The sequence below is a fragment of the Melanerpes formicivorus genome, unplaced genomic scaffold, assembly GCF_026170545.1.
Source record: "Melanerpes formicivorus ecotype bairdi unplaced genomic scaffold, bMelFor1.0.p_v2 SCAF_142, whole genome shotgun sequence".
NCBI lineage: Eukaryota > Metazoa > Chordata > Aves > Piciformes > Picidae > Melanerpes > Melanerpes formicivorus.
The window spans coordinates 638,440-666,385 of NW_027142494.1; the positions used below are offsets into that span (position 1 = coordinate 638,440).

Consider the following 27,946-nt stretch of genomic DNA (forward strand, 5'->3'; position numbering starts at 1 on the left):
GGTGGAGCTCTTCTGGAGAGTGGAGAGACACCAAAACCTCCACAAAGTGCAGCTTGGAAGTTTCAGAGTGAAGATGAGGACAAAGCAATGTCCCTCAAAGGGCAGAGCTGCTATGCATGAGGCCATCCAGAGCTGTTAGGCAATGGCAGGGAGATCTGAGACAGGTCAGGGAAAGGATGGAAATGGCAGGGGGAGAGCTGGATGGGGAACCAAGACTGGTGTCAGCAGCCTGAAGAAGAGCTGCAGGCATGAGACAGTGAAGGAGAGGCTTTGAGGTTCTTCTATTCCAAGGGCAGTGGTCAGGGCTTGGCCTTTCTGCTTCCTAGATCAAAAGCAAGTTTTTCTGCCCTGGACTTTGCCTTTGTCTCCCTGCAATCCTGGCCTCTAACAAGCTGCTCTAACGAGTCCCTGGGGAGCCTTTGTCAGTAACAAGCCTCAGTGAGGCCAATCAGGGCTTCAAGGTACTTTGGAGTTTTCTTCTGACTTGGACTTCTTGAGAGGCTTCTTGGCAGTACCTTGGTAGAGTCTCCTGGCAGTACCTGAGGATGATGTAATCAGCCCCAAATACTCCATGGGGCTCATTAAATACTGCTGAACCTCTAATTATTGCCAAGGTTTTTGCAGCTAATTGGAGAGGATTTTATTGCACAAAGCATCTGATAAAAATTATTTCACAGGGTGAATCAGAGACCTGAGCCACAGGTGAGGGACAGGATCTGCCTTGCCAGGGTCTGGGGGGTCAGGGCTTGGCCCTTTGGATCAAGGAAACTCCTCCAGGTTTCCTCAGCAGCAGAGCCACCTTGAGCTGCTTGCCCTGACCTGTCAGCACTGCCTCAGTTCTCTGCTCTCACCAGAGCCTGGAGATGCTTCAGTGCCTCCTGTGGTGCTTCCCTTGCATCCACTGTCTCCTTCTGCTCTGAACAGACCCCGGGGAGCCTTTCCCAGTATGCTTCACTGGGACCCATTAACAGTAGAAGAAACTTCAGGGTTTGAATCTGACTTTGACTTCTGGAGAAGTTTCATCAGCTTCCTCTCAGTCCCTGGGGTTTACTGGGCACCAAAGCCAACAGAGGAGTTATTAAAACACCTTGGGCTGGTTGTCTGCTGCCCTATTGGGCCAGACTCCTGGGCTGGAGGGAGCTGCTGGCAAGGAGGCAGTGCTGCAGGAGACAGCTCTGGCCAGGAGCAGGTCCTCTGCACAGCACAGCAGGGCTGAGGACACTGCCAGAGCATCTCAGGGAGATGAGGAAGGCAGAGAGAGCTTCAAGGTGGCCAGGACTGAGAGGACGGTGAGAGCTCCGTGGAGTAGAAGTTGCTACATTCACTGACAGATTAAGGCTGTAGGTTCAGGACACTGCAGCTGTAGCTCGTGGAAGCATCTCCATCTCAGCAGCTGAAGCTCAACTGAAGGCTCCTGGAGTGTGTACACAGAAGGAGGACCAAAGCCCTTCAGTTCCATCCTGTGAGCAGCAGTGATCAGAGCTGGGTAAGGAGAAGGCTTCACCCCCAGCCCCTCTGCCTTTCTCTCTTCCCTTCACTGTCTCTGCAGCACTGCAGGCCTGCTCCCTGTTTCTCCACCTCTCCATGGGTGTAGTGGTTTTAGGCAATGCCTTTGAAATTTAGTTACAGATTTTGAGCATAAAAGTAGAAACAAAATAAATAGATCACTCTAGGGTGTGAAAAGGAAAAGAAAAGATTATTCTAAGCAAATTGATTGAATAAATATCTGGAATCAGTGGAGCTGTACCATAACAATTCTCTCTCTTCTCTTCTGATCTCAGCTGTTTTGCTCCATGGCCAGAGGCAGCAAATGTCCAACAGCAGCTCCATCACCCACTTCCTCCTCCTGCCATTCCCAGGCACAAGGCAGCTGCAGCTCCTGCACTTCTGCCTCTTCCTGGCCATCTACCTGGCTGCCCTGCTGGGCAATGGCCTCATCATCACCACCATAGCCTGGGACCACCACCTCCACACCCCCATGTACTTCTTCCTCCTCAACCTCTCCTTCCTTGACCTGGGTGCCATCTCCACCACTTTGCCAAAGTCCATGTCCAATTCCCTGAGGAACTCCAGGGACATCTCCTATGCAGGATGTACTGTGCAGGTCTTTTTCTTTCTCCTCTTGATTGTAGGTGAATATTTCCTTCTCACAGTCATGTCCTATGATCGCTATGTTGCCATCTGCAGACCCTTGCACTATGAGACCCTCCTGGGCAGCAGAGTTTGTCTCCACCTGGCAGCAGCTGCCTGGGCCTCTGGGGCTCTCAATGCTCTGCTGCACACAGCCAATACATTTTCCCTGCCCCTCTGCCATGGCAATGCTGTGGACCAGTTCTTCTGTGAAGTGCCCCAGATCCTCAAGCTCTCCTGCTCCACATCCTACCTCAGGGAACTTTGGCTTATTGTGTTCAGTGTCTGTTTATACTGTGTCTGTTTTGTGTTCATTGTGGTATCCTATGTGCAGATCTTCAGGGCAGTGCTGAGGATCCCCTCTCAGCAGGGACGCCACAAAGCCTTTGCCACCTGCCTCCCTCACCTGGCTGTGGTCTCCCTCTTTCTCAGCACTGGCTTCTTTGCCTACCTGAAGCCTCCCTCTGTCTCTTCCCCATCCCTGGATCTGTTGGTGGCTGTTGTGTACTCGGTGGTGCCTCCAGCAGTGAACCCTCTCATCTACAGCCTGAGGAACCAGGAGCTCAAGGCTGCCCTTGGCCAACTGATCACTGGATGGTTTCAGAAGCAATAAACTCTTCTGCAGAGCAGTTCTGATGTCACTCATTGCGGCCTAGCCTGGCTTCTGCACTTTGTGGTTGTGGTGTTTTACTCTTTATCAAACTGTCATCCCTTTTCTAACACATTCTCTGCTTTGCTGACCAGGAGTTTGTGCAGCAGGACCTCTGCTCTTTCTTTGGTTAAAAAAATAAAGAACATTTCATTAACATTTTCCTTTCTGAGATCTTTCTTCCAGGAATTCTCCAGAGCTTCAGATCCAGGTCCTGTGCAGATTTGGGGAAGGAAAGAGTCCCAGCAGAGCAGCACTCCCAGGGAACAACAGCACCTGGACTTCCAGGGCTGTTCTCTTTCCACTTCCAGCCTCTCCTGGGTCAGTGCAAGCCCTGAGTGCTGTGGCAGCTTGGTCATTGTTCTGCTGCATGCCAGTCCTGTGAGCACAGGCAGGGACAAGCCATAGGAACTACTCTGAGCTGGCTCCCAAGAGCAGTTCCACAAAGACAGATGATCTGCTCAGGGCAGAGTCTGAAGGCTTAGGGCTTCACCCAAATTTTCTCTCACGAGCAGGCCCATGAAAGTGTCCCAGGAATGCAAACAGCAGGGAACAGCTACAGTGTGAGTGCGCAGGGCTGGGGCACACAGCAGTGTCCTGATGCAGACAGGCCTCCTGCCAGAGGCCTGAAGGTACAGTAGAGGTCTTTTTCCAGCTGAAACAATTCTGTGATTTTATATCTTTGAAGACCTGAGCTTTCAGTGATGGCAGGCAATAATGGTGTGTTTTGATGTACCTTCTTCCTTCCATGCACTGCAGCCTTTCAGAACACACCGTTGCCTGACACAGAAGCACAGGCCACTAATGGCATGGTATGAGTAAGTGCGTCCAGATCTATATTTTATTACTCAAGCCACTGCAGGAATCTGCAGATAATTAACTCTGAATACTTACTCATCTCTGTCTGCAACTAAGGCAGCAGCTGAGCTGACCACAGACTCAAATGCAGGAGGAGTGTGGTTCACAGCTGACTCCTCCCACTGCATGGGATGCAAATGGCAACAGAAAGCTGCAGTGCTGGAGGTTGGTACTGGGAAGACTGTGACAGAGGAAGGTCGTGCACAGGTAGAAGCATTGCCCTGCACTCATGTTGGCAGCAGAGAATGGTGCCACTGCTACTCACACTGACTCCTGTGCAGCCTACAAGGGTGGCACTGAATGGATGTGTCAGGGGGAATCTAATCAATCTGGAGAGCTGGAGACTGGCCATGATTCTGAGAAATAGGTCACTCAAGAGCCTCAAAGGTAGGATGGGTCGAAGGCCCTGCACAGAAGGGAAGTGCTGCTGCAAAATGGAACCAGCAGGCAGATCACCCAGCAAAAATTCCTGTGGTGAACAATGAAGGGGAAGATTGAACAAGATTGCCTGAGTGGCTGCACATCAGAAGAGGCCACCCAGGGAAGGCCAACCTCTATTCTGAGTGTCAGCCTCAAGGATCGTCAGTTTGAAACAATTCTTACAGCTTGTCCACTATGTTGGGTAAGGCTTAAGGACAATCACCCAAACCAAGCCTCTGCCCAACAGATCAGATACAACAAGACTCTGGAGCCCCTGGCAAATTTATTATGTTGGCCCTTTGAAGCCCTCCTCTGGGAAAAGTTATATCCTGGTAGGAGCAGAAGTGGTTTCAGGATAAACCATAGCCACAGCTCTCAGTACTGCCACAGGAGCTCAAAGGATTGAAGCTCTGGAGAAATGGTTCAGCATTCTACCTGTGCCTGAGTGTGTGCAAAGTGACAATGGATCACACTGCACAGTGAGCACAGTGCAAGACTGGGTGCAAAGAGAATGAATTAAAGGAGTGTTCCCTACCCCATATTATCCTCAGGCTAATGATGTAGCTGAACAGACCAATGGTCTTATTACAAGACATGCTGATAGCTCAAGGCACAGCTGGGACTCACAGTTGGCAGAAGCAGTTTTTACAGTCAGCAGCTGATGAGGAATATATGGAAGCCCCAAAAATCAAACATCTAGTCCCATGGAACTAGTGATGGCTACTGCCCATGGACCTGATGGACAGAGGAGTGAATCCCTACCACAGATATAGATAACCCAATCTGTACTACTGAAGCTACTGTCCATTGGCATTGTGCCCATAATATTGGCAAAACCCAGAGGCTTCTATGCCTGAGAAGCCTTGGATGGGATTGGGATTGGGCAGGGACAGCAATGGGGAGGCTGGGGAGGGTGAGGAGCAAAGTTGTCCATTCAATGTCAGACCTGAAGGACAGATTTCCCTGCAAGTGCAGATGTCCTGGTGAGACAGCCTGGGTCAGTGTCACTTGGTGAATTATCATCTCTGCTCTGAACTGAAAGCTAACAGAATATTCTACCTTTGATAGGAAATAAATAAGAAAGGAGCTTTGTGAGGAGCACTTTGAAATCCTGAAGAAAACTACAAAGACAAAAATAGCTCTTAGGGCACTTGGGGATCATTGCCTGAGCCTCACACACTGAGAGGAGACTGAAGGAATCTGCTCAAGAAGTCAGAAGCAAAACAAAAATTCCTTCAAGTATTAATTGGCCTCACTGAGGGCCATTAGCAACAAAGCCTCCCAGGGGTTGTCAGAGAAGCTCAATGGAGGCCATGATTGAAGGCAGACAAAGTGCAGCTGAACAAACCCTGGCCTTGGTTTAGGAAAGAGAAAGGCCAAGCTCTGACCCTCAGGCCTTGGAAAGGCAGATCCTGAGAGCCTCCAACTAAAACTTCCTCTCAGCAGCCATGGTGGCAGAAGCTGCTGCCAGAAGGAAGAGGATCAAGACCTTGTCCCTGTTGAACCTTGTAGCCCTGCAAGAGCCCTTGCCCATCCCTCCTGCAGGATGTGCTTCACTGTCCCATGCCTGCAGCTCTTCCCCTTCAGGCTGTTGACATCCATGTGGCTTCCCCAGCCAGCTCTCCCCATGACATTTCCACACCTTCACTCAGGGCTCTCCACTCTTGCTGCCTGTTCCTTGACACACAAAGAATCTCCAGACTCCTTCTGGGTCACCTCTTGCACCACAGCTCTACACTTTGAGTGACATTTCTTTGTCCTGGCCTCCACTCTGAACCTTTAAGTTGCACTTTCTGAAGGCTTCCTTCTGTGTCCACAAGCAAGAAAAGCTCCATCACCTGACACCCCGCTTCAAGCAGGTGCACATCACCCCTGAGCCTTCAATTCACCAGGCTAAAAGAGCTCAGCAGCTTCAGGTTCTACATGGAGACTCCAAACTCCATCCAGGTAGATCTCCTGTAGAGCTTCTCCAGTACCTCTCCATTCCTCCAGACTAAGGAACTCCCCAGCCAGACACCAATATTGCAGATGTGGTCACAGCAGTGCTGAGTGCAGAGGAAGAGAACCTCTGTGTCTGAGTGGCCACACTCCTCCTACCACAGCCCAGCTGCACTTGGCCTTCTGCACTCTGCTCAGGCTCTGAACTGGGATGGCATCAGGGGATCATTTGCAGGGATGGGTCCTGGTCTGTCCTGGATGGAATCAGGGTTTCAGGAGATGCACTTTGTACTGTGATGAGACTCAGACTGTGCTGGGAGATGGCAATGGGATCTCATTTGTACCAGGATCAGGCCACAGCTACACTGGGATCAGGATACCCACTTTGTGCTGTGCTGGGTATAGCTAGGACTGGGAATGGGTGCAAGGGATGCACTTTGTAGTGGCACAGGAAACTCTATGGGAGATGGCAAAGTGATGCAGTTTGTCCTGGGATAAGAGCACATCTGAGCTGGGAGGGGTTCATAAGATGCAGTTTGTCCTGAGATGTGACCAGGTCTGTACTGGGATGGCATAAAAGGATCCAGATTGTACTGTGCAGGAAGCTGACTGTACTGGAATGGGCCAGGGAATGCAGCTTGTACTGGGACAGGGCCCAGGCTGTCCTGGGAGGGGATAAGGGAGTCCAGCTTCTATTGGCACAAGGCCCAATGCGTACCTGAAGGGATGAAAGGGATGCTGTTTGGACTGGAACAGGGCCCTGGCTGTACTGGGAGGGCATGAGGGTGTGCAGTACTGGGATGGATGCATTCAGTACTGGGAAGGGAGCCAGTATGGTCCAGATTGTACTGGGATGAGGCCACATCTGTACTGGGAGGGGTTAAAGGGACAATATTTTGGCTGAATCTATACTGGAAGGGACTCAGAGTATCCAGTTTGGACTCTGAGTAGGTGCAGTCTGTATTGGGAGGGGTTGGGATATGAAGGCATGAGAAGACCTCCTGTTCTGATGGCAGTGCTGCTCTGGAGCACAGCTCTCTCCCACAAGCAGCCCTGGCCTGTCCCTGCCTGCAGTCCAAGCACTGCCACACAGCAGCACAGTGCCCAAGCTGCCAGAGCACTCAGGCCTTGCCTCAGACAGAGGCTCAGCAGGAGAGGGTGGAAGGGAAGAAAGAGCAGCTGAGGACAGCTCAGGCTCTGGGGCTGCCTGGCACTGCTGCTGTGCTGGGACTCTGCCCCTCCACCTCTGCACACAGGCACTGCCCTGCAGCTCCACAGAAGTCTTGGAGGAAGGAGGTCAGATAAACAACTCCCTGCAGGGTCCTTTACTGTGTTGAGCACACACAGGGAGCTCAGCTCCTAATGTCTGCAGCCTCTGGGTCACACCAGACAGGACAACACTGAATCAGAAATAGTCTGAAGAAAGACATTTATGTGGGAACAGCACCAGCAGCATCCAGAACTCAAGCATCCAGGCTGGGCCTGCACTGAGTGGCATCAGAACTGCTCTGCAGGAGAAGACAAAGAGTTTATTGCTTCTGAAACCATCCAGTGATCAGTTGCCTCAGGGCAGCCTTGAGGTCCTGGTTCCTCAGGCTGTAGATGAGAGGGTTCACTGCTGGAGGCACCACTGAGTACAGAACTGACACCCCCAGGTCCAGAGATGGAGAGGAGATGGAGGAAGGCTTCAGGTAGGCAAAGGAGCCAGTGCTGAGAAAGAGGGAGACCACAGCCAGGTGAGGGAGGCAGGTGGCAAAGGCTTTGTGGCGTCCCTGCTGAGAGGGGATCCTCAGCACTGCCCTGAAGATCTGCACATAGGACACCACAATCAACACAAAACAGACAGATAATGAGCAGGCACTGACCACAAGAAGCCAAAGCTCCCTGAGGTAGGATGTGGAGCAGGAGAGCTTGAGGATCTGGGGCACTTCACAGAAGAACTGGTCCACAGCATTGCCCTGGCAGAGGGGCAGGGAAAATGTATTGGCTGTGTGCAGCAGAGCATTGAGAGCCCCAGAGGCCCAGGCAGCTGCTGCCATGTGGAGACAAACTCTGCTGCCCAGGAGGGTCTCATAGTGCAGGGGTCTGCAGATGGCAACATAGCGATCGTAGGACATGATGGTGAGGACAAAATACTCTGCACCAAGCATAAAGAAAAGCAGAAACACTTGTGCAGCACATCCTGCGTAGGAGATGTCCCTGGTGTCCCTCAGGGAATTGTCCATGGATTTGGGGACAGTGGTGGAGATGGCACCCATGTCAAGGAGGGCGAGGTTGAGGAGGAAGAAGTACATGGGGGTGTGGAGGTGGTGGTCCCAGGCTATGGTGGTGATGATGAGGCCATTGCCTAGCAGGGCAGCCAGGTAGATGACCAGGAAGAGGCAGAAGTGCAGGAGCTGCAGCTGCCTTGTGCCTGAGAATGGCAGGAGGAGGAAGTGGGTGATGGAGCTGCTGTTGGCCATCTGCTGCCTCTGGCCATGGAGACCTGTCCAAGGAGGGAAAGGTAGGAACAAGTTAGGGCACACTTCTCTCAGCCTCATTGTAACCCCTGTCCCTCAGCTGCATGAGGAATGGATCAGCTCATTCCCCATCACTACCGACCCATGGCAGAATTCATGACAACTTCAAATGCAGCAGGGTCCCAGAACTGCCATGAAGATTCCTCTGGTGTCAGAACAGCAAGTGACCAACAGCCCAATCCCAGGGAATAAGAGTCCCATGGAGAGGGGGAGAAAGAGGGAGCAGGTCTGCAGTGCTGCAGAGACAGTGAAGGGAAGAGAGAAAGGCAGAGGGGCTGGGGGTGAAGCCTTCTCCTTACCCAGCTCTGCTCACAGCTGCTCACAGGATGAAACTGAAGGGTTTTGGTCATCGTTCTGTGTGCACACTCCAGGAGCCTTCAGCTGAGCGTCAGCTGCCAAGATGGAGATGCCTCCAGGAGCTACAGCTGCAGTGCCCTGCACCCACAGCCTCACTGTGTCAGTGACTGCAGTGACTTCTCCTCCAGTGAGTTCTCAGTCACCCTCTCAGTCCTGGACACCTTGAAGCTCGCTCTGCCTTCCTCATCTCCCTGAGATCCTCTGGCAGTGTCCTCAGCCCTGCTGTGCTGTGCTGCTCCTGGCCAGTGCTGTCTCCTGCAGCACTGCCTGCTTGCCAGCAGCACCTTCCAGCCCAGGAGTCCAGTCCAATAGGGCAGCAAATGACCAGCCCAAGGTGTTTTAATGACTCGTATGGTAGCTTTTGTTGCCCTGCAACCCTTAGGGATTGAGAAGAAGCTGATGAAACCTCTGTAGAAGTCAAAGTCAGATTCAAACTCTGAAGTTTCTTCTACTCTAAATGGGTCCCAATGAAGCATACTGGGAAAGGGTCCCCAGGGTCTGGTTAGAGCAGGAGACAGTGGATGCAAGGGAAGATTCACTGGAGGCACTGAAGCATCTCCAGGCTGCGGTGAGAGCAGAGAACTGAGGCAGTGCTGACAGGTCAGGACAAGCAGCTCAAGGTGGCTCTGCTGCTGAGGAATCCTGGAGGGGTTTCTTTGATCCAAAGGGCCAAGACATGACCCCTAGCCCCTGGCAAGGCACATCCTGTCCCTCACCTGTGGCTCAGGGCTCTGCTGAGGGCAGTGGGGAGTGAGGATGGGCACTGACAGCAGTGGGACCTTGACAGGATTGCTGTGGTTTGCTTGCAAAGAGACAACTCCTGCTGAAAAGGAATGAAATGTACCTTTAAAAATACTTTTTATCAGATACTTTGTGCAATAAAAACCTCTCCAATTAGCTGCAGAAACCTTGGCAATAATTAGAGGTTCAGCAGTATTTAATGAGCTCCATGGAGTATTTGGGGCTGATTACATCATCCTTAGGTACTGCCAGGAGACTCTGCCAAGGTACTGCCAAGAAGCCGCTCAAGAAGTTCAAGTCAGAAGAAAACTCCAAAGTACCTTGAAGCACTGATTGGCCTCACTGAGGCTTGTTACTGACAAAGGCTCCCCAGGGACTCATTAGAGCAGCTTGTTAGAGGCCATGATTACAGGGAGACAAAGGCAAAGTACAGGGCAGAAAAACTTGCCTTTGTTCTAGGAAGCAGAAAGGCCAAGCCCCGACCACTGCCCTTGCAATAGAAGAACCTCAAAGCCTCAAAGCAAAGTTTTCCCTCACAGGCCTTGGTGGCAGAGGCAAGTGCCAGAGCCAAGGGGACAAAGGCCTTGGTCCTGTTGGGCCTCTCAACCCTGCCAGATCCCTTGGCCATCCCTACTGCAGCCTCTCCTACACTATCTCATGCCTTCAGGTCTTTGCATTCAGGCTGCTGACACCAATCTTGCTTTCCCAGCCAGCTCTCCCCCTGCCATTTCCATCCCTTCCCTGAGCTGTCTCAGCTCTCCCTGCCATTTCCTGACCCCTCTGGATGGCCTCATGCATAGCAGCTCTACCTAGGTGTCCTGATGTTTCATGTGCTCATTGAGCTACAAACAGTTCACCTTTGTGCTCCCAGTGGAGATCCACTTGGGCTACATCACTTCTGGCAGCCTTCTCTACCTGCTCATTGTTTTGGTGTTCTTCAGGAGCACAGCTCCTAGGCACAGGAGCACCATGGCTTACCTTCAGAGCCATGTTTCCTGCCCGAGCAGCAAGGTCCTGCCACAATGAAGCAGCCCAGATGGACTTCCCTCTGCCTTGCCAATTGATCTTCTCCCACTGCCACCTTCCAAGAATCTGTGTAAAGATGAAGTCCCAGACAGTTTTCTCTCAGCAATCTCCAGAGCCAGTTGGATACTTTCATTGCTGCATATGGACTCAATTCACCTTCTCCTTCAGTGGCCTCAACAACTTCTTGTGTAGGACTCCATTCAGCAGCTCCCACCCCCAATGGTTCCCTACCACCCAACAGGATCCATCAGTAACCAGAGCATGAGGCCTTTCATCTTCAGATAACTCCTTGTATGGTGCTGCCTCCTGGGTACCAACTACTTCCTCAGGCCATGCTCTGAAACCTGCCCTCTGGCCAGTCCAGAATCTCTCCCAGAATCCCTGGGTGCTTTGGTTTTCCCAGTCCAGCTCACTGCATAATCAGTGCTGCTCACTCACTGCCTGTAGTGCTGGGCTCATGATGTGGAGAGGGAAAGTTCCCACTGAACAACCAGTGCAGCACAGGCAAGCTGGGTGCTGAGAGGAGAGCTGCTTCTGTCCCCATTACTTCTGAAGCAGCTCCAGCTCCTTCCTAGGTTGCTGTCTTGGGTTTAAGGAATGAGGCAGCTGCTCTGTGACCTTTCTCTGAAGTAGTTCAAGAAAGCCTTCCACACAGGATTGGAGAGAATGGAAAGTACTCTTCATAACTCCATCCTACAGTACAGAGCATAGAAAAGTCACAAAATCCAGTCCACCTCAGCAGAGGCTCTCCAAAAACCTCCTCAGATCTAAGCTTCCCACAGCCTTCTTCCAAACAGAGCCAAACACCCAGGCTGCAAATGCCCCCTCCTGCACCATGCCTCTTTGGCCCTGCCCCATACCTGAGTGATGCAGCTGCAAATTCTGCTTGCCAGCTCCAGGCTGAGCCAGACCAGGCCACTCCAGGCTCCAACTGGCAGCGTTGCCATGGCCAAACCTGGCCTCACTCCCCTGCACCAAACCCCATTAAATCTCTGTGAACATCCCAGGAGCAGAGAGGGAGGAAAAGAGAAGAGCAAAGAGAAATGTCCATTTGTATAGAGATGCAGGGCTTATGGGAATGAAACAACAAAAGATTGCACTTTCCTGTCCACCTCCTGGACCTATCCAGCCTCTGGAGGCCTCTACTCTATGGTTTAAGATATCCCAGTGCCTTAAACACACAACAGATGATAAGATCTCCTTCTCAGTTGGTGTGTAGTGGGCTTCTGATCCTCCATATCCTCTACTCTAAAATTCCAATGGCTGACCTCAGGTTTCACCTGATGTCTTCTTCCAGAGACTCCAAGTGAGACCACACTCCCTATCTGCACTGCAGAGGGCATTATGCACCAATGGTCCTGTTTGGATAGGCCCAAGTGCTCCTGCACAGCTCTCTCTTGTTTGATCTGTTCAAAGCCTTGTTGTTGCTCACTGCCCCACTCAGAATGATTCTTCTTTCAGGTCACTCGATAGGGAAGGCTCTCCTGAGTGAAGCAAGCAGAGAGATCAGAAAAGAGAAAGAATTGTTTAGGTACAGCCTGGGTCATGGCAGATATTTCTCCAATGAATTTGTTTAGAATCATCTTTGTTTTTCTTTTAGACACCCAAGAGTGATTTGTTTCTAGTTTTCTACTTTTCTGCTCAAAATCTGTAACTGGATTTTAAAGGCATAGCCTAAAACCACCACAGCAGGTCCAGCTCAGTCTGATTTGTTACCAGTAGCACAGGGAGATAGAGTTCCTGTTGTGTGTGAAAAGAACCCATTGGGGACAACTCTCCATGTTCCCTGGCTGCAGTGTAGAGGATATTTTGCACCACTGGTGCCATTCAGATAGGCCCAAGGGCCACTGCACAGCTCCCTCCTCTTTGATCTGCTCAAAGCCTTGTTGCCCCACTCACAATGATTCTGCTTTCAGGTCACTCGATAGAGAGGGCTCACAAGCTGACTGCAGCCTGGGACATGCACTCTGCAGAGCCCCACAAGGCCTAGGACAGACTGTGTCTCCTCATTGTTGGATTGTGGAGACTTGGTTGCTATCCAGTTGGCCATGTCCATAGGTACATGACAGCATCCAGCCTGCCATTTTCTTGCCAAGAACTGAATTTCCTGAGCAGGTCCTTTGACCTTGCTTTTCTTTATAGCAAATTCAGCCTTCAGAAGCATCTGAATAATTTTTTTCTCTCTTCTCCAACACTTCTTCTGCCCTGTGGCCCTACACAATGATGTCATGGATGTACTGGAGATGTTCAGGGGCAATCAGCCTTCCCAGTGCAGTCTGGATTAGTTCATGACAAATGGCGGAGCTCTGCTTCTACCCCTGGGGCAGTCGATTCCAGGTGTATTGCACACTCCTCCAGGTGACAGCAAACTGTGGCCTGCACTCTGCTGCCAACAGAATTGAGAAGGCAGCATTGGCAATGTTGATCCCCTTCCCAGTCCCAACTGCACCCAGCACAGCACAAAGTGGATATCTTGATCCCAGGGCAGCTGTGGCCTGATCCTGGTACAAATGGGATCCCATTGCCATCTCCCAGCACAGTTTGAGTCTCACCCCAGTACAAAGTGCATCTCCTGAAACCCTGATTCCATCCCAGCACAGACCAGGACCCATTGCTGCAAACTGATCCCCCAATGCCATCCCAGTTCAGACTGGGGCCCCCTCCAGCTACAATCTGAACCTCTCTGAGCTCTCCCAGTACAGACTGGGTCTGCTGTGGTGAAGGCACATTATGACCAGATATTGAAACTTGTCCCAGCACATGGACAAGTTCCCCCTCCTTTCATGATGGGTCCAAAAAGGCCCAGGTGGCACAGACCCCTGCACACACCCATGGCATGGGATGCTGGTGTCAATATCAAGCATGGCATAATTCCAGCTTCATGCCTCCCATAAGCTGCAGCCGGTTGTTTACAAGAGTGCCCATTGGACACATCCAGAAACCTATCAGTATTACCCCAGCTTGTCAATACATTGCCCTCTTTCAGGTGGTTCTCTCTCCTTGCTGGAGACTGAGCTCATGCCATAGCCTTGCTGTGAAGCCTGCAGCCAGGCAGGCTTGTTGAGCCTCAGCCCTCAGAGTATGCCCAGAGGAGAGACCAACACTGAGAGCCTGAGAAGCTACAGCATTGTACTGCCAGCCTCACCAGTCGGAAGAGCCCCACGTGCCCAGTGGTAAGATCTGCCCAGTTGCCAGGGAAGGGACTTAGCCAAGTCTGGCAGTGCAAACATCTGCCTTAGCCTGAAGCAGCAGACTGAGGAGCTGCACAACCCAGCATGTCAGCAGGAGCAGTGCTTAGCTGGATGCCTGCATGAGCCCACCACTGTGTGATGAGAAGAGGAGCCTCTGCTTACACCACTCTGTGCCCTGTGATACCCAGGGGTATCCAGAGCACCATTCCTGCCCTGTGTTCCAAGGCCAGGACTGCTCTGATAGGGTCCTGCCTGCTCCTTTGAGCCAAGCAAAGGGGAAGTCGCTGCTCCGCACAGCCGTGCTTCTTCCCTGGGGCCACCCTTACTGGCCCCAAAGGTCATTCCCATGAGGGCCAACCCTGTCCTGGCACCAGTCCTACCGGCCCTGCCAGGCCGACCCTGCAGGACTGCTCTCTGCTGTCCAGAGGGAGCCGCCTGAGTCCTGCGAAGGGAGCCTCCCTACGAGCAAGCCTACATTCTTTTCCCTCTGCCACAGGAGCGAGTAGGTTGCCTCCAGATCAGCCCAGGAGCCAGCCCCTGCGACAGCAGCCTGCCACAACCTAACTGTGCTACAAGCAAAGGACTCAGTGTATCTTCCACCTGCTTCCCACTCACTGACTTCAGTTCAAAGCACCTGCATCTAGCAGCACATTCCTAGTTCCAGCCTCTGACACATTGTAATGCCTCTGTGTAGAGTTAAGCAGCTGCCAGCGTCTCATCAAGTCGCTACCTGGTGGACAAGCAGTGGAATTGCAGCCTGAGTTATATTAATAGAAATTAATTCTGCAAATATTCTAATTGAGTCCAAATGATCAATACTGAACCACTTCAGGGATGTATTTCACAATCGTGCACTAGGATATGGATATAAAATAGTGACTCATTGGTTACTGATAATTTTAATAATTAATAAAAATTAATATTTATATCATTCATATTTCATATTCCTACATTAATAACCTCTTCATCACACCAAGAAATTTAATCTCTTATGTGGGACCTTGACATTTGGAAGGTGGAATGTCTAACCCACTCTTGGTGGGCTCATAGGAAGGGAAGTGTCTCCCTCTTTCCCTGTGCAGTCCCCTGCAGTGGGAGAGTCTTCCTGGGGTCTGAATTGAAAATACCACACCACACAATACAGACTGGGCCCCTCCCATCCTCTCTACTCAGTCCCCTGCTCTAACACAGTGGAGCTGAACCCCCCCTGCATCTCATCTCTTACAGCTCATCCCCTCCCAAACCCACTCCTGACCCTGACTCTCCTCCCATTGCTCATTTTGGCCCCAGCCTTTACCCTTGACATTGATCCTTTGACCTTAACCTCAGGCCTCAACCTAGACCCAACAAAACCCCTGCCCCTCAGAGCTGTCCCTCACCTGAGCCCTGCCCAGCACTCTCAGCAAGACATCTGAAGGAAGGAGACTCATTAACTCCTCACTAACTGCTAGAAACTTTCCCACTTGTTGGAGTAGCTTTCAGCCATCAATAAAGGAACCATTAAGCTTGGCAGAGCGAAGGGAAATAAAGGCAGCAGACCACAGTCCTAGACATCAGAGAGAGAGATAAGGCTGAGTCTGGAAAACAGGATGGGGTCTCACACACCTGGGCCTCAGTACCAAGATGAGGACAATCCTGTGGGATTGGCAGAGGACTAACAGGAAAAATAGATGATGACACATTGACTACAATGTTGACACAAGGACAGAAGATGGCAGCAGAGAGCAAGGAATGGAAGGATTTTAGCTATTCACATAAGTTTTTATCATTCTAATGCATGTGTATTACTAATCCTATATGAGGAACATGGTTAACCTTGTCTAGCACTGTTATGAATTGTTAATATTTATGCAGACAAAGATATTAATACAAATATATTAATTCTTTATTATTATCAAAATAGTTTAAATCAATTTATCAATATCAAGTATCAGCAATGTGTATAAATACCTGAGGGGAGGGTGTCAAGTGGGGGGGGGGCAATCTCTTTTCAGTGGTGCACAACAATAAGGAGAGAAACAACAGGTTCAAGCTTGAACATAGAAGACTTCACCTCACCATGAGGAGCAACTTCTCTGCAGTGCAGGTGACAGAGCACTAGAGCAGGCTGCCCAGAGAGGCTGTGGAGTTTCCTTCTCTGCAGTCTTTCAAAACCCACCTGGCTACACTCCTGTGTGGACTACCCTAAGTGATCTTGCTTTATCGGGGGGGTCAGACCTGATGGTCTCTTGAGGTCCCTTCCAACCTCTAATGTGATACTGTGATACCACCCACACAGGTACAGCTGTTTGGTTGTAGTTAATGTGTTTCACAACATGCACATTCAATACAACTTTAACAGTTTAATCAAACCAGAATATTTTAAACATTGATTCAGTTTAGGAAAGAGCTAATGCCTCAAGGGCAGTGCACCTGCAAGGGGATTCTATGGCTGCTACAGAGGCTGCCAGCACAGAGCTGTACAAAGAGACTTGATAGGAATCAGCCTTTGTGCTCAGGGCACTGCCACCTGGACATTTTTGGACACTGCAATTATGATCCAAAGCACAGAGTGCAGTCTGCACAAGTGAAACAAAGCAAGCAACATGGTGTTCAGAAAAGGAGCTGTGCAGAGTGTGTGTGTGGAGGGGAGAAGCAGTCTCCCCCTGGAGTGGAATTTCTCTGTGAGCCGAGAGGCAGCTGCTCTCATCTCAGGCTGCAGCAGCTTGTTGGGGCTCTGAGTGAGCGGCTTGTGGCTCATGGGCTCGCAGGGCAGCTTGCCAGCCGGGCAAGAAGTTGGCAGTTCTCCAGTGCTCAGGGTGGGATGAGCAGTTCTCATTTGTCTCACTTCGGCTCCAGCAGCTTGCAACAGCACCTCAGGTGTCACAGGTGGAGCAAAGCAGCTTTCTGGCTGCAGACTCAGGCAGCAGGCATGCAGAGGCTGCTTTCCAGTCCAGCAGCATTCACCAGCTGCAGCTACAGAGCATTCAGGTTTCATGTGGACAAAACAGGCTTTGGCAAGCCCAGAGGTTCTTGGTAGTACAAGGGAGAATTGTTCACCATCTTGGCTTGGATTAATAAGGTGCTGAAGACAATAATGGCCAATGGCAGAAGAGAAAGAAAGAGAGGAACAAGATAGTTCAATCTACAGAATAAAGTTTGCCCAAACCATGGGAAGCTGCACAGGGAGTCCATACGCATGGCAGATGGCCAGGCACAGCTGCAAATTGTGCCCTTCATTTCCCTCAACCACAGGACCTGCCTAGACAAGCCTGGGCCTGGACAGCTTTGCAGACTTACCAGCACTTTGCACTTGTCTAGTTTTGTGCTGAACACCCCAGCTCCACAGGGAGGGGGTGCAAGGGGTTTTGTGTTTGGGCATGTTCAGACTGGTGCCTCCAGGACAAGCACGTGTAAGCTTTGGAGTGATCCATTCCGTGTCCATGCAGGTTATTAAAGGATCCTGTTGAATGGCTACATGAGTTATTTTGATTCCCTCACTTGACCTTCAAGACTCTCCTAAGACCCCTCAAGGACAGCTCCCTGAAGTGGGCACATGGCTCCAGCCCTGGTCCTGGGAAGAAATGCCTCCAAAAGTGGCCTTTGGGGAAAGAAAGGTCAAAGAAAAAGCAGCAAGAGACAATACTTTATTAGGGTTGGGGTTTCCATTCTAATTAGGCATTATCCGTGGGATGAGGTTTTTCTTTTACCTCTAGCAAGCCCAAAGTGTTGGAGGGAAAGCAGCCAAATCCCAGCCCAGCTGTAGTAGTGGCAGTGGCTGTGCTGACTCAGCACTGTCATTACTCTCCTCAGCACTGGCTGGTGCTGAGAAGGGCAGGGGCACATTTGCTTCTGAGGAAAGAAGGTGTAAAAGAGGAGATTTCAGTTCAAGCTGCTGGAAAAAGCTCCCCAGGGGGAGCTTGTTTGGCCTGGCAGTGCTGGTGTCAGTGTATTGCTGTGTCCCCTGGGGCACACTGGCTACCGGCATGGGGGTGAATATGCCAGGTGAGGAAGGAGCTGCAGATGAAGCCCTTGCTGCAGACTGTGAAGGGGAAGGGATAGCACCGGTGTGGGTGCAGTGGTACTGGCTGCGAGTAGCTATCTGAGTGAAGCTCTTGCCTCAGGCAGCTCAGAGGTGCGGCTGCTTCTGGCTGTGGACGCAGCAATGCCAGATGAGGTTGGAGCTGAGAGTGAAGCTCATAGCACAGTCACCACAAACAGAGGTACTGGGCTGGGCACTGGGCTGGGGGCAGTGGGGCTTCAGCAGCTCCAAGCTGAGTGGGAAGCCTTGCCCACCCTGAGGGCATTGATATGGCTGCTTGGGTGTCACAGAGGGGCTGATATGGGTTTCCCATCTTCCTCCTCTTCATATTCCTCCTCCTTCTGTTCTTTGTCCTATTCCATATCATCCTCCTCTTCTTCCACATCCCCTTAGTCCACCTCATAATTATTGTCATCCTCCTCCTAATCCTCATATACTTCATCCTTGCTGTCCTCAGCCATGTCTTCATCAACCACTTCTCTTCTTCCTCAAGGCTGAGACTTGGCTCCTTCAAATTATTCTTCAGGAAATTCTTCTTCAAGATCTTGTCCAGATCCTTCTTTGAGGCCATGCTCAGCTCAGTGCATCTGTGCTTGGATCACAGCCAACAGGGAGCTGATAGAAAACTTTGAAGGTCAAAAACTTCAGGGTCTGTGCAAGTGGCAAAAGATCCCAGGATGATTCAGCATCCAAGGTTCTCCAGATCAGAGAAACACCTGATGAAAGTCAATGATCTTCCCCTTTAAAAACAGTGACCCTAAAGCCAGAGCCTTGGAGCTCTCCTGGATCACAGCAGCTGTGTCCAGCATCTCCCCCAGGCAGACATCTCTCAGGCACAACCTGCACCAAGGGCCAGCACCAAGTCAGACTTCTCCAGGCTCAGTTCTCATCCTCTGAGAATGTTGAAGCTTTGTGAGTGTTTGCCCTGAGCTCCAGCAGAAGGAAACTGAACTCCAGGGCAGCCTCTGCCAACCACCTCTCTACCTCTCTCTGTCTTTGGACAGACATCTTTGCTGTCACCATGTTGGGGGGGGCTCTATGTTCCACTGGAATCAGCCATTTCTGTCCCTGTGTCCATGTGCTTGGTGCTTCTCTCCAGGCACAGCCATAGAAAGAGATTTGAATTCAGGATTGGTTCATGAGGAAGGGCTGCTAGGATCCAACCTTTTCATCTGCTTCTCACTCTCAAGAACTCTTGACTGGCTGAGAAATCACAGCCATGGCAGAACTTCTTGGCTTTGCCTCATCCTTGTGGACAGGCAAGCTGCTGAGAGACAGCTTGTGCTGAACAGATGGTTCCAGAGGGCTTGGATTGCTGAGGCAACTTTCTCAGCCTTGGCTTTGCTTAGCTTCCAAAGAGCAACAGTTCTTCTGTGGCTGTGTGCAGGCAGTTCCGTAAGGAGAGCAGGGGGCAGCTGGTGCCATGGAGCTGTGAGCTCCAGCTGCAGAGAGCAGTGAAGAAGTCTCATGCAAGGAGCAGGGATGTAAGGCCCAGGTGGGCAGGGACATCAATGGGGAGGTTGGGGAGGGTGAGGAGCAAAGTTGTCCACTCAATGTCAGCCCTCAAAGGACATCTTCTCCTCCCAGTCCAGACCCCCTGAGCAGACAGCCTGCATCATTCTGGCTTGGTGGATGCTGCTGTCACCTCTGCCCTCATCTGAGAGAGAATCAAATAGTTTACCATTAAAATCTGAGCTTTGTGAGGTGCACTTTGAAATCTGGAAGTAAACAACAAAGACACAAAGAGCTCCTCAGGGCACTTGGGAATCATTCCGTGAACCTCAGGTACTGAGAGAAGAGTGAAGAAACTGTGCAAGAAGCAAGAAGCAAAACACAAAGTACCTTGAAGCATTGATTGGCCCCACTGAGGCTTGTTACTGCCAAAGCCTCCCCAGGGACTCGTTAGAGCAGCTCAGGAGAGGCTGTGATTGCAGCAGACAAAGGCAAAGTGCAGGAGAGCAAACTCTGGCTCTGGTTTGTGGAGCACAAAGGCCAAGCCCTGAGCACAGCACCTGGGAAGGCAGATCCTGTCCCACATGTGTGGGTCAAGGCTCTTCAGGTGCAGTGGGGGTGGGGTGTGGGTTTCATAGCAGCATAGCATGGCCTAGGTTGGAAGGGACCTCAGAGCTCCTCTGCTCCAACCTCCCTGCCATAGACAGGGATGCCTCTCCAATAGACTCAGCTGCTCAAGGCCTCATCCAGCCTGGCCTTCAACACCCTCAGGAGAGGGCATCCTACCTGGGAAGCCTATTCCAGAGTTCCACAACCCTCATACAGAAGAACTTATTCCTAAGACCCAGTCTAAACCTCCTTTTCCTCACCTTCAAACCTTTCCCTCCTGTCCTGTCACCAGACACCTTCATGAAAAGCTCCTCTCCAGCCTTCCTTTAGGATTCCTGTAGGGTTTGTGATGCTGAGTGGAGGATAAGGGCCTGACAGTCCCCAGCCTTCCTGGGGCTGTGGAAAGAGGCAGTGAGGCCCTCCCAGTGCCCTAAGACAACATCTCCTCACAGGCCTTGGGGGCAGAGAATTGCCAGAGTCAAGAGGGCACAGCTTTGGCTTCTCTTCATCACTCCCACCACTGCCATTGCCCTTTGCCAGCTCTCCCACAGCTTTGTCCTGCACTGTCTCACAGCTGCTTCTCCTGCCCTGCAGGCTGCAATCACTCATCTCACTTCCCCACCTTGGCCTTTCCATGCCTTCACTGACACCTGCCCACACTCACACTCTGCTCCTTGGGACACAAAGAGAAGGGCTGATCCCAGACTCCTGCTTGAGAACTTCTCGGGCCACAGCACTACCCTTTGAGAGAGGTTTCTTGCTCCTCATGGCCAATCTGCACCTGCCAGGCTGCACCATCTGGCAGTGTTCCTCTCTCCTGCTCTTTCCTACCTCACCAGGAGCTCCCAAGGCTGCTGGCCTTGCAGTTTCTTGCAGAGACATCACCAAGCCCTGTGCCTGCTGCTGTCCCATCAGGTACTCAGGCAGCAGAGACACAGCAACCAAACCATCAGCCCCTTCCTGCACTGAGCCCTTTGGCAGAGGGCATCTCCCAGATCACTCTGCCCATCTGCCAGCCATGAGCCCAGGGCTGCCCTATCACCTCCTGCAGACACAACTGACCTCACAGTCCCTTTCCCAGCTGTGTTCCTGCTGTTGGCCAATCCTCTCAGGAGGCAGAAGTGGCCTCACCTCCCCCTTCCCACTCCTTGGCTTCCTACTGAATGGTGAGTTCCTGAGACACAACTGAGCACAGGATTGCACACTCAGCCCTCAGCCTCCTTGTGGCCAGAGCCTGAGCAGATCAAAGTTTCACCAGATCCATCTGGGAGATTTCCTACCAAGGCTTTGAGTGGAGAAGCTGCTGGCTCTGTCCTGCTGCATTTGTGGAGGAGACTCCTGCACATCCTCTTGTCCAATGATCCTGCTCAGGGCAGGGTTAAGCAGATGAGGTCCCTCAAGGGCTCTGCCCAGTTTGGCTTCATCTGCAGAGGAGCTGCAAAGGTCCTGGGTCAGATGGTGCAGGGAGTTCATGAAGACATTCCATTCTGCTGGCCCAAGGGCTTGCCCTGAGGGATGCCACTGGGAAATGTCTGCCAGGAGGACTCTCCACTGGTGACATTTGGGCATGATCCACCCCCCAGCCACCACCTCATCCATGTCTGCACTCCTGCTCTCAGCAGTCTGGCTCTAAGGAGGCTATGGGGGACCATGGCAAAGCCCTGGCTAAGGTCCAGGCACAAAACATCCCCTTCTTGCCCCTGCTCATATGGCTTCAGCAATACCTCTCTTGTCCTGCAAGGGCCTGCAAATGGCTGCAGAGGTGTTTGAGCTTTCACCTTCCCAGGCACTGTGCTGATGGTGACCAGCCTGCAATGTTCCACATCCTCCTTTTTGGTGTTCTTGAAGAGGCCTTTTCCAAGGAGCCCAGAACCTCTGGGATGGCTCTGTGCACATCTCAGGGCACAGTCCAGAAAGGGTGATGTGTGCAGACAGCAGCCTGCCCAAGCCATCTGAGATGAATCTCCCTGGGCCAGTAGGGTTTGTTCTGGAGTGACACACAGCAATGTCCCAGCTCTGTCAGGTGTCCACAATTGAGCTGGCCTCACAGACCCCTAATGGACTGTGGGATGTTCAGAGGCAGTCTTTCCTCATCACTCACACAGACCCTGCCCTGCAGCAGTCAGAGAGTCTCCCTGGCCTTCTGCTGCCCCTGCCAGAGGCTGGGAGGGGCTCCTCACACCTCCAGTGCCTTGGCACCCCCAGCAATAGCTGATGGTATTTGCTCACTCAGATTCACCTCAGCTCATCTGCTGACATCTCATCTGCACAATGCAAACAGGCACTGCTGACCTCCTGAGGCCATGTCCTCCTGTGGAGGGACTAAGAGTCTATCCAAGCTGAGTGTGAGGCTGCTGCTGGAAACAGTGGTTGTGAAGCCCAGTCTAGGATGACTGCCCTGGGACAGCTTCTCCAGGGTGTCCAGTGAACACAGACACAGTCCAGACCCTTCTCTGCTGATCCTTCAGGTCACTTGCAGGAGGCCTGTCTGTGTGAGGACACTGCTGTGTGCCCCAGCCCTGCACACTCGACACTTTAGCTGTTCCCTGCTGTTTGCATCTGGTGGGCAACTTCTTGGGCATGCTCTTGAAGGAAACTTTGGAAGAAGACCTAAGCCTTCAGACAGTGCCCTAAGCAGATCACCTGTCTGTGTGGAACTGCTCTTGTGGAGGCCATCTGAGCCAAAGAAGTTCCCATGGCCTGTGTCTGCCTGTGGTCATGGGACTGCCACGCAGCAGGATGGTGCCCAAGCTGCCAGAGCACTCAGGCCTTGCCCCAACACAGGGGCTCAGCAGGAGAGGGTGGAAGTGGAATGAGAACAGCCCTGGAAAAAACAAGTGCAGGCAGGACCCTATCAGAGCAGTCCTGGCTTTGGAGCACAGGGCATGAACAGTGCTCTGGATTCCTCTGGGGTTCACAGGGCATGGAGCGGTGGAAGCAGCGACTCCTCTTCTCTCCTGCAGCAGCAGGGTCACACAGCCATGCAGCTAAATGCTGCTCCTGCTCTGTGCAGCTCCTCAGGCTGCTGCTTCAGGCTGAGGCAGATGTTTGCACTGCTGGACTCGGCTATGTCCCTTCCCTGGCAACTGGGCAGATCTCACCCTCGGGGGTCCAGTCCTCTTGAAGGCACATCGGGCACTTGGTCTCTTTGTTGTCCTATGACCACCACATCTAAATCTTCAAATACCTTGGAGAGCGCCCAGAGATCTCCCAAGATGTGTTCAGAGGCCTCATGCACATGACCAGTAGAGAGAGGCTGAAGGCCATGGGCTCAATGGTGTGAAGAGTGAGGACAAGAGCAGAGTAGCCTGAGAGTGCTTGGGGAGTGCTTTGAGACCTGGAGAAGCTTTTCTGCACAGTGACAAAGTGCAAGAGAAAGAAACAAAGCCACAAAGTGCAGCTGGGGAGGTCCAGACTGGAGATGAGGAGAAAGAAATGTCACAGCAAGACATCCCCCAGCAAGAGCCTGGAGCACTCCAAGGCTTGGAGTTTCAAGGAAGAGCCAGGGAGGATGGAGAGAGAGCAGCAAAGGAAGGTGCCAGCAAGGTGGGGCAGCTGGCTGGGTGACTACAGCCTGCAGGGAAAGAGGCTCAGCTGATGCAGCAGCAGAGGACAGCCTGAGGGGCAGATGACAGAGGGCTGTGGGAGAGCTGAAAGGCTCCTGGCAGAGCCAAGCTCTTCCTGCCTTTGGTTCTGGCTGTGGTCTGTGCCACTGATGCATTTGAGGAGACAACTCCTCCTTGCAGCCCTGGGGCCTCATTGCCTCCTTGTCCATCCTCAGGAGCCTGGGAGGGGTTGTGACATAATCCCGCCCTTGACATTGCTCCTCTCCACATCTCACTGCTCCATGAAGAACCCCAGGGACAGGATCTGCCTGTTCAGGAACCAGGGGTCAGGGCTTGACCCTTTGCATTAATGAAACACCTCCAGGTTTGCTCAGCATCAGAGACATCTTCCTCTGCTTGTCCTGACCTCTCAGCACTGCCTCCAGTTCTCTGCTCCAACCACAGCCTGCAGACACTTTCCCAGCAGTGTCCTCACTGGGACTCATCAACAAAAGAAGAAACTTCAGAGTTTGAAAGTGACTGAAACTTCTGGAGAGGTTTCATCATCTTCCTCTCAGTCTCTGATGTTTACCTGGCACCAAAGCCACCAGAGGGTCATTAAAATGCCCTTGGGTTGGTCCTCTGCTGCTCAGCTGGGCTGAGCTCCATGGCTGGAGTGAGCTGCTGGAAAGTAGGCAGCAATGAAAAGTGTCAGCTGTGCCCAGGAGCAGCTCCTCTGCTCTGCACAGCAGGGCTGAGGGCACTGCCAGTGGATCTCAGCGAGATGAAGAAGGCAGAGAGAGCTTGGAGGCGTCCAGGAGGGTGACTGAGAGCTGACAGGAGGAGAAGTCACTGCAGGCACTGACATGGTGAGTCTGTGGGGGCAGGGCAGTGCAGGTGCAGCTCCTGGAGGCATCTCCTAAAGCTGGCAGAGCCACAGCTGGTGGGGGCTGGAAGGAAATCTTCCTGTGCAGAGGCTCTTTTCAGGCTTTTCTGAAGAGCTGTGGAGCCCTGGGGTGCAGGCAGGGGTGGTCAGGGCTGTCCTTCAGAGCAAGGTCCCTGCAGCCTAGGGGCTGTGTGCTGGGTCAGGGACTCTGCTGCCTGTCAGGCTCAGCACTCAGCCTGCCCAGAGAGCTCCACACAGTGTTGTGGGGAGAAGCTGTGGGTGGCAGGAGACAGCCCTGGCAGGGCAGGACAGGGCAGGGCAGGGCAGGACAGGGTCCTTGTGCTGTGGAGAGGGAGCTGTGTTGGCCAGAGCTGCTCACAGTCCTGGCTCCCCCCTGGGCATTTCTGAGGAGGCTTTGCAGAAGAGCACCAAGGCAGCATTTTGCTGGAAGGGAAGGAGTCTTGGCTTTGAATGTTGATCCCCTTGGTGTGCTGGGAGGGCTGTGTGAGACTAGAGTTTGTTTCTCCACTCTGGAGAAGACTCTCATTAGCCTTTGATCTGCTCCTGAGCCCCTGCACACCCAGAGCTGCCCCTGGGCTGTGTCCTGCTGCTGGGAGGGGTCTTCAGGGCAGAGCTGAGCACACAGCAGGTGGGATGAGCTCTGTCAGCAGGGACAGGGAGGAGAGCTGGGCAGAGAGAAGCAGCTCCTGGCAGGGACAGCTGCTGGCAGCAGGGACTTGGGCAGCGGGGGGAGAGGAATCTGGTGGCAGAGATGCCCTGGCAAGGGGGATCAGGCACCTCTGTGCCATTCTCTGCACTGCAGACACATTTCCCAATGCAACCTTTTGCTCTCCCCTTCTACCCAGCAGAGGCAGTGCCCTCAAAGCTATGGGCGCCAGGTCAGGAGTCACAACCTTGGCAGCTGACATTCATCTGAAGGCTCCTGGAGTGTGCACAGAGAAGGAGGAGAAAAGCTCTTCAGTTCCATCCTGTGAGCTGCAGAGAGCTGAGCTGGGTAAGGAGAAGGCTTCACCCCAAGCCCCTCTGCCTTTGTCTCTTCCCTTCACTGTCTCTGTAGCACTGCAGAGCTGGTCCCTGGTTCTCCACCTCTCCATGGGACTCTCATTCCCTGGCATTGGGCTGTTGGTGATTTTCTGTCTGACACCAGAGGAATCTTCCTGGCAATTCTGGGTCTCTGCTGCATTTGAAGCTGGGATGAACCATCCCTGGTTGGTAGTGATGGGGAATGAGCTGATCCATTCCTTATGCAGCTCAGGGACAGGGGTTACAATGAGGCTGAGAGAAGTGTGCCCTAACTTGTCACTGCCTTTTTCCTCCTTGCACAGGTCTCCATGGCCAGAGGCATCAGATGGCCAACAGCAGCTCCATCACCCACTTCCTCCTACTTCTGCCATTCTCAGGCACAAGGCAGCTGCAGCTCCTGCACTTCTGCTTCTTCCTGGCCATCTACCTGGCTGCCCTGCTGGGCAATGGCCTCATCATCACCACCATAGCCTGGGACCACCACCTCCACACCCCCATGTACTTCTTCCTCCTCAACCTCGCCCTCCTTGATCTGGGTACCATCTCCACCACAGTCCCCAAATCCATGGCCAATTCCCTGAGGGACATCAGAGACATCTCCTATGCAGGATGTGTTGCTCAGGTCTTTCTGTTTGTATTTTTCATTTCAGCAGAGTATTTTCTCCTCACCATCATGTCCTATGATCGCTATGTTGCCATCTGCAGACCCTTGCACTATGAGACCCTCCTGGGCAGCAGAGTTTGTCTCCACATGGCAGCAGCTGCCTGGACCTGTGGGGCTCTCTATGCTCTGCTGCACACAGCCAATACATTTTCCCTGCCCCTCTGCCAGGGCAATGCTGTGGAGCAGTTCTTCTGTGAAGTGCCCGAGATCCTCAAACTCTCCTGCTCCACATCCTACCTCAGGGAACTTTGGCTTCTTGTGGCCAGTGGCTGTTTTGTGTTTGTCTGTTTTGTGTTCATTGTGGTGTCCTATGTGCAGATCTTCAGGGCAGTGCTGAGGATCCCCTCTCAGCAGGGACGCCACAAAGCCTTTGCCACCTGCCTCCCTCACCTGGCTGTGGTCTCCCTGTTTGCCAGCACTGGTATCTTTGCTTACCTGAAGCCTCCCTCCATCTCCTCTCCATCCCTGGACCTGGTGGTGTCAGTTCTGTACTCAGTGGTACCCCCAGCAGTGAACCCTCTCATCTACAGCCTGAGGAACCAGGAGATCAAGGATGTCCTGAGAAAACTGATCCCTGGATGCTTTCAGAAGCAATAAACTCTTTGTCTTCTCCTGCAGAGCAGTTCTGATGTCACTCCGTGCAGGCCCAGCCTGGCTTCTATATCTTTTGGTGGTAGGGGTGGATTTTTCCTCTTTGTCATCACCTTTCTAATTCACTGTCTGCTTTGCTTTTCCCTTTGAGAATTCATGTAACAGGACCTCTGCTCCTTCTTTGGTTAAACAAAATAAAGGACCTTTCCCAGAGCTTTAGGGACAATTCCTGCATGCAGAGTTGGCAGAGAAGAGAATCCCAGCACAGCCTCACTGCCAGGGAGCATCAGCACTCCCTGGACCCCTGGTCCCTCCTAATAGAGGCTGGCACCTTCCTTTGCCAATTTGATCTCCTGAACACCTTCTTGTCAAACTTGCTCCTCACCCCAGTACAAACTGATCCTGATTCTTTCCCATATCAGCTCCACCTGTCCCAGCATAAATTTCATACTCTGACCCTCCCAGTCTAGAATGGCCACATCACAGTACAAATTGGATACCCTGATCCCATCCCTCTAGAAACTGAGCCTCACCTCACCTGGGTCCCTTTAAGCCTTCCACATACAAACTTGTCCTTGTCCCAGTATAAACTAATTTTCCTGATCCCATCCCAGTACAGTCTGAGACTCATCCCAGAACAAATTGGAAGCCCTGCATAGGTTCCAGTATCAAATGAATCTCTCCAACTGCAAAGTCAGTAACATGACCACCTTCCCAGTACAGACTGTGCCCCTTCCCAGTAAAAACTACATACCCTGAACTCTTCCCAGCATAGCTGTGGCCTCCTTCCAGAATAAACTGGATTGTCTTGCCCTCTCCCACTACAGTGTGGGTCCCATCCCAGTACAAAAGGCATTCCCTGGCTTCCCCCAGGACTGATAGCATCCATTCCAGTACAGTTTGGACACCTAATGCCCTCCCAGTACAGTGTGGGCCCTGTCCCAGTCTAAACCAGCTCCCTTTTACCCCTCCAAGTACACCTTAGGCCTTGTCCCACTATGAACTGGATGCCCTTATCTCCTACCAGTATAAACTGGGCAAGGCTTATTCTAAACTTAATCCCTTGGTTCCCTTCCAGTACAGACCCTGATCTAGCACAGTTTGGATCCCCTGGCCCCATTGTAGTACATTCTGGCCCTTATCCCATTACAAATTTGATCTTTTTAACCCTGTGGTGGTGAGAGAAGGTTCAGTTCTCCCTCCCCCACAAAGACAGAAACCACAGCTGACTCAGTCGGAGAAGCAAGACGAATTAAATCTGTATTTACAAGCAGGATGAAATGCAGGTTATATATACACAATATA

At 52.1% G+C, this 27,946-nt stretch overlaps 4 protein-coding genes across 4 annotated transcripts in view; 3 read left to right on the plus strand and 1 right to left on the minus strand.

The window, feature by feature from the left end:
• Window positions 1-27,946, plus strand: part of LOC137456910 (zinc finger protein 585A-like) — a 269,157-nt gene that overhangs the window by 37,705 nt on the left and 203,506 nt on the right. Inside the window, exon 6 of the mRNA XM_068168599.1 lies at window positions 1,808-1,812. Coding sequence (XP_068024700.1) covers window positions 1,808-1,812 — 5 coding nt within the window. The remainder of the gene's footprint in view (window positions 1-1,807; window positions 1,813-27,946) is intronic.
• LOC137456900 (olfactory receptor 14A16-like) lies at window positions 7,525-8,457 on the minus strand. Its single transcript, XM_068168589.1, has one exon. It carries the CDS (start codon window positions 8,455-8,457, stop codon window positions 7,525-7,527), a length of 933 nt encoding a protein of 310 aa, XP_068024690.1.
• Window positions 17,795-26,647, plus strand: LOC137456901 (olfactory receptor 14A16-like). Its single transcript, XM_068168590.1, has 5 exons — window positions 17,795-17,813; window positions 17,933-18,031; window positions 25,689-25,829; window positions 25,941-26,016; window positions 26,092-26,647. Exons 1-5 carry the CDS (start codon window positions 17,795-17,797, stop codon window positions 26,645-26,647), a joined length of 891 nt encoding a protein of 296 aa, XP_068024691.1.
• Window positions 25,288-27,946, plus strand: part of LOC137456879 (olfactory receptor 14A16-like) — a 34,565-nt gene continuing 31,906 nt past the window's right edge. The window contains exon 1 of the mRNA XM_068168568.1: window positions 25,288-25,357. The gene's annotated coding sequence lies outside the window, so the exon portion shown is untranslated. The remainder of the gene's footprint in view (window positions 25,358-27,946) is intronic.

Coding starts and splice junctions, on each gene's coding strand:
- LOC137456901 (XM_068168590.1), top strand. Junction 18,032..25,688: donor CACAGTCACCACAAACAGAG/GTACTGGGCTGG, acceptor CTCCTTGCACAG/GTCTCCATGGCCAGAGGCAT. Junction 25,830..25,940: donor CTACCTGGCTGCCCTGCTGG/GCAATGGCCTCA, acceptor TCTCCACCACAG/TCCCCAAATCCATGGCCAAT.
- LOC137456900 (XM_068168589.1), bottom strand. CDS start 8,457: ATGGCCAACAGCAGCTCCATCACCCACTTCCTCCTCCTGCCATTCTCA.